General features: G+C 43.9%; 1 protein-coding gene across 1 annotated transcript in view; it reads left to right on the top strand.

Annotated features, from left to right (window-relative positions):
- GIGYF2 (GRB10 interacting GYF protein 2) overlaps nucleotides 1–6,000 on the top strand; it is a 108,044-nt gene that overhangs the window by 92,047 nt on the left and 9,997 nt on the right. The window contains exons 20-21 of the mRNA XM_006893534.1: nucleotides 568–804; nucleotides 1,558–1,680. Of these exons, the coding sequence (XP_006893596.1) occupies nucleotides 568–804; nucleotides 1,558–1,680 (360 nt within the window). The remainder of the gene's footprint in view (nucleotides 1–567; nucleotides 805–1,557; nucleotides 1,681–6,000) is intronic.

Genomic DNA, 6,000 nt, shown 5'->3' with positions numbered 1-6,000 from the left:
ACATCTCTAATACTCAAGTCTGTCTCGGAGGAAATGCAACCAGCACACAACTTACACAAGAATGGTGAAACTTGGTCTCACGTACTTGGGTCATGTGGTCAAGATGTTCCAGTCCCTGGAAAAAGACATCCTGCTCTTGATTTAAAAAGATGGAGGGTCAAAGAATGAGAGGGAGGCCTTCAGCAAGATGGGTAGACATGGCAACTGTAACAAGAGCTTGAGTATATCAGAGTTTGTGAGGATGGTGCAGATCTGTTCAGAAGGTCAATATGAGTCACAGTTGACAGCCTAAAAACAAGGCTTAAGAAACTTCTTGTTGTCTTTTAAAAGGATTCATGGGAACACTCTACTTTGAGGTCATAAGGGAAACTTGTATAAGTATTTTAAAGAAGGCTTCCTTCTATGACATGTCCTCAAAATGTTTCTGCTTTTTTTTTTGTCACATTTACAGCCATTGAACCAAAAGCCTTAAATTTGATCTAGATTTGTGGGATGTTTTTCCTTCTTTTTTACAAATGAAGTTAATTTCCTCTGTCCATTTTCTTTTAATTTTTCCTTTCTGGGAAGGAAGAGGAGGCTGCAAAATGGGCCCGGGAAGAAGAAGAGGCTCAGCGTCGGTTAGAGGAGAACCGACTGCGGATGGAAGAGGAGGCAGCCCGGCTGCGGCATGAGGAAGAGGAGCGTAAGAGGAAGGAGCTGGAGCTGCAGCGGCAGAAGGAGCTTATGCGCCAGCGGCAGCAGCAGCAGGAAGCACTGCGCAGGTTACAGCAGCAGCAGCAGCAGCAGCAACTGGCACAGATGAAGGTGAGTGTGAGCCGGGCACACAGGGCACCTTGGCTAATGCAGGATAAGGAATGTGCTGTTAGTTTGCACGTCAGCAGTGATGCAGGCAAAGCCAAGGACAGCTTCCCAGTTATTTTAAACTGGGAAGTTTGGAAAGGATCCTGATGAGGTGTGAGGTCATCTTTAGCATGGGCTTTGGAATTTCTGTTGTTGCAAGTGGATTCAAACCCTATGCTTTGGATTGACAGTGCAGTTTGTTACCACTAAGCCACCAGAACTCCCTAAAAAAGCAAGTTGGTGCTCCTGATTAGAAGCCACAGCCTCGCTAGCAATGACTCCCCCTCATAAAAATCTGAGAATATATACTTCCTATCCTTGTGCTGCCCCTCTCTTCCAATGACCAACATATTCCTTGTTGTAGTATGGAATGAAGAATTGCCAAGCCAGCTGATTGATTCTTTTATTCACCTCTTTTTTTTTTCCTTTTTTTTTTTATGGGTATAACTATGTGTGTTAGTACCAGATGTAACATAATTACATTCCCAAAGCAATAGATCGAATATTATAAGTTTGTGTATTTTATCCCGAATATTTAAAATCATGTTGGGTTTGGGACAGGGACACAAAAATGAAGGAAGCAAGAGAATTGTGCATGGACAAATGAAGGACACATACATTTAATTCTCTAGCTAGAGAAGGAACATAATGCATGATTACTGCTGTATTCACTGTGTCCACTTCCTTGTGGACTCTCTGGTCTTCCTTTTTTGTTAGCTCCCCTCCTCATCCACGTGGGGCCAGCAGTCCAGTACAACAGCATGTCAGTCTCAGGCAACACTGTCATTGGCCGAAATCCAAAAGCTAGAAGAAGAACGGGAACGACAGCTCCGCGAAGAGGTAAATGTTAAAGGTGTAGGTGGTTGGTGAAGCAGTTTGCCCAGCCAGCTGGTGTGCCCTACTGGTTAGTGGTTACTGAGGGAAGCAGCAACTGTCAGAGTCAGGTGTTCATTGTTTTGTAGTTATGTGCCATTGAGTCAACTCATAACGACCCTATATACAACAGCTCGAAGCCTGCCTTTTCCTGAGCCAGTCTCACTGACTTGGACACACCTACCCCCATTGTCCTAAACTGTATCAGTTCATCTCCTCTGGGGTCTTCCTCTCCTGTTCTGTCCCTTCACCCTCCCGAGTATGATGTCCTTTTCCAAGGATCACTTGCCCAAAGTATGTGAGATGGAGCTTCAAAGTCCTAGCCTCCAAGGAAAAACTAGGTTTTACCTCCAAGACAGACTTATTTGTTTTCTTGGCGGTCTATGGTATGTTCAAGACTCTTCCCCAGCACCACAACTTAGAGGCATCAGTTCTTCTGTCATCCTTAGTTCATTACGAAACTCTTCTCAGATGCATTGTTGTTCTGCTAACTTGATAGCTGCTCATTAGTAGACCCCAGCCCATGACTTAACCTGAGCACAGGTTACCTGTGCCAGACCCATTGTCATTGTGAAGGACAGGATGACCTGTAGGGGTTTTGAGGCTTCTCTTCCCAGTTTGTCCCACCTGCAAGTTCTTGTCCAGCACCATGGTGACCTTCAGACCACCACTCCAGTCAGTCATGTGTAGGAAGCACATTGCTGGACGTGGGGCCTGGTCCCATAGTGTATGCCGGCTGGCAGTGCTTGTCCTAAGTCATCCCACTGCCCTCCAGCTAGCAAGCCAAGCTAACACTGAAGACAGTGTTAGTTATTGGCAGCATATATGTCAGGTTACTGTACAGGTTACTGTACACATTTTGCTACAGTCCTTTTTTTTTCTCTTTTTTTATTTTTTTTTTATTGTTTGTATGTGTGTGTACCATCAAATTGGATCTGACTGGTACAGGAGATTGTCCCTCCTTCACCAGCAGAGATTCAAACCACATTGCTACAGTTCTTAAGAATAGTTTTATAAATAAATTTGTAATGGCTTATTTTAAATTGTGGGTTAGTTTTGTACAAATAATTTTTTCATAAATTTAATGGTTAGAATGTTTAAGAATACCTTTTTCTTCCCCCTCTAAAATGTATTGGATTTATTGCCTTGTTGATTTAGAAAACTGTAATACGACTTTAATGAAGTTCCTCTGGTTGTAAGTCTATATTCTGTAGTTCATGCTAGGATAGGAAAGATTCAAAGAAGTGTGAAATGGAAATGCAAGAGCCCAATGTCAGCAGGAGGCATGGCTTAGACCAGCATGTGTCGTACACCAGATGTGTCTGTTTACTCACTGTATGCTTTCTGGGTTATCGTAGCTATTCGGTTATTGTCTGCAGACGAAATCTCTGCCTCCAGGCACCTTACGCTCTTAACTAGGAAGATGGTTAATAAATGAGCACATCTGGCCCTGCTGTCACATGTCATCAAGTCAGCTGTAACTCACCGAACGACCCTCTGAACAACAGATCTGAAACATGCCCTATCCTTTACCATATTCATCATCTCTGATGCACTTAAGCCCACTGCCACCGTCACTGTGTTAAGAGAGAAAGTGAGAGGATGCCACGAGAGTGTATGGCACTTGAGATGGCAGTGGTGGCACTGATGGTTCAGTGTTAAGGGTTGTCTTCCTTCTCTGAAAGGGTGGACTCTTGTAGCAAAGTCCTCCTTGTGGGGTGTGGCTGGAGACAGAGTTGTCGCTTCGTCAGGGAACGAGTGTAGGTTCTGGACCCAAGCAGTGTTTCCTGAGAAAAGAAAGGCCACGAAAGTGATCACCCACGGATGACACTTCTCCAGTGGGTTCAGTCATAGCTTTCTCCAGCTAATTCTCTCTGAAGGGTTATTAACATGTGTGGACAGCAAAGAGATCTCTTTTGAAGCGTAGACTTTGTTCTAGTAATTTTTATTTGTCATTATTAGTATTTTTTTTAACAATCCAAGTGAGAAAGCATTTTCGTCTTGTTAGTAATTTCTGTAATGAGAGTAATAACTGCTTCTTACTTTGCTTTGATTAATTTTCTTTGAGTCTTTGCATCTTCCATACCCTTCCAAAGCTCCGTAAAATGTCACTAATGACTGATTTCCCACGTGGAGGAACCAAAGATGATTTCGCTGCATTTGCTGCCTGGAGACATCTTCCCAGAGCTGTCTACCACCACCCCATCCCGACTTTGCTCCTTGCCATCAGTTGCTTCCTATTGTCTTTTCATTCCAGTCATTTGACGGTCAGCCCCCTGAGATTGATGTCAGTCTTCTCATCTTTTTGCTATCTTTTCATCTTCTTTCATGGACCTTTGTCTCAATTTGATATTTCTAATCTTTTGAAGAAAAGACATTCGCTATTTTATTCTTTTTTGATTTATAGGCAACATCATGATATGTGGACCAAAGATTGAAGCGGTCATCTATTTCATCTTACTTGGATCCACAGTCAACACCCTTGGCACCAGCAGTCAGATCAGGACACATTGCAACTAGGAAATTCTATAAGCAAACACGTCGCCAAATTATTGAGAAGCAGTGATGTCAGTTTGAGGACAAAGGTGTGCCTGATTCAGGCTATGGTCTTTTCAATCACTTGGCTATGCCTCTCAGAGCTGGACAGTGAATAAGAATGACAGAAGAATTATTGAGGCCCTTTGAGCTGTGGTGTTAAAGTTATGAATATCCCATGGACTCCCAAGAGAATGGACTATATCTTAGAGAAAGTGCAGCCAGAGTGTTCCTTGGAGGCAAAATGTCTCCTGCTTGTGATAGAAGCCCAGAGGGGGAAGGAGACTCAGGTTGTCTCCAGAGGAAGCACCTGGTGCTGGCCTGTGTGGATGGGGCAGCAGTCCTAGGGTCTTGTTACTTCTCCTTAAGACTTTGAACCATTCTTAAAATGAAAACAAAACCAAAAAACCACCACCAAACTTTTTAAGTTGTGATTTGAGTGAAAATTTACAGAGCAATTGGTTTTCCATGGGTAGGAATTCCATGTTACAGTTTTTTTCTGTCTGCCTTCGGGGCACTCCCCCTGCACCCATACTGCCCTTCGCTCTTCGGTGGGGGTGGTGCTGAGCCTCTGCACTGCTGTTGGTCACCTTAGAGATCTATTTATTATCTGGCTGAATTTGAGCTAAGGGATTCTGTTCCGTTCCAGACATGAAGGATGACTAAGGCCATAGTCTTGGGGCTTTTCCTCATCTCTATTAAACCAATAAGCCTGGGCCTTTTGGATTTTGTGTGATAATCCACGTTTCTTCACACCATCCAGGACCTTAAGGAGCCACAGTGGCATATTGTATTTCCTGTTGAGCTGCTAACTGAAAAGTCAGTGATTCAAATCCATTAGATGCTCCTTGGTAGAAAGATGGACTGTCTCCTGTAAAGATTTTCAATCTCTGAATCTGGTGGAGAGACTGTATTAGTCCGAATCCACTCAGCAGCAGCGAGTTTGGGTGGTTGGGTTTTCAGAAGCCTTTTGTGAGTTCTCATGGTCAGCAGACATCGCTGGGCATCATCTGGTGGTTCTGCTCAGAGTCATGGAGGCTGAAGTTCATATGGTACCTTGGTCTTTTTGACGGAGTTTTGCTTTGCTTCCTTAGCCGTATCTTTTTCAGTGAACCTAGAGTGTTGGCCAGGGCAGAATGAGCTGCTGTACACTGCCTTTCCCCGATGTTGCCACACTGCTTTTCCTTTGTGGAACTTTTTTTCTTTTACTGTAGCACCTTTTCTCAGACAGGTAAAGGTGATGTTAGGACAGAGCCTATGGACACGGCCTGATAACCAGTGCAGCAAATGCTTCTCTTGTTCTGTCCTGGCTGCAGTATATTTTAACTAACTTTGAGAGTAGAAAGTCTAAAATACTTTCCTTCCTCTTAACCCTCAAGCTGCCGAGTTTTGCGTGTGCAAACACACACTCACACTCAGACACAGTGTGTGTGTCTCTCTCTCTCTGACTCTTTATCTTAACTTGGCCTTAGTGGGTCTCAGAGCTTTGAACTGCATCATAGCTTTCTCCAAAGAGAGTGAATCTTGAAACACTTCACCATTGTTGACTAGCCTGGAGTTTCTCTTACGCATTCTTGTTATGGGTTGCTAGCTATCTGTTACAGCTCTTACTTGAACTACCAGCTGCCCCAAGTTCGAGCTTAGTTGGTTTTGGGGCCCTCAGCTGCTTCATCAGCCACTTGCCACTTTGGGAACCAGTTCGGTTTTCTAATCTCCCAGTCACTCATGCCCAGGGGAGAATGAAGCAGACAC

The sequence above is a fragment of the Elephantulus edwardii genome, unplaced genomic scaffold, assembly GCF_000299155.1.
Source record: "Elephantulus edwardii isolate Elephantulus edwardi_28Jun2011 unplaced genomic scaffold, EleEdw1.0 scaffold00127, whole genome shotgun sequence".
NCBI lineage: Eukaryota > Metazoa > Chordata > Mammalia > Macroscelidea > Macroscelididae > Elephantulus > Elephantulus edwardii.
The sequence above is the reverse complement of the archived record's forward strand: the minus strand, read 5'-3'. Positions and strand labels throughout refer to the sequence as shown.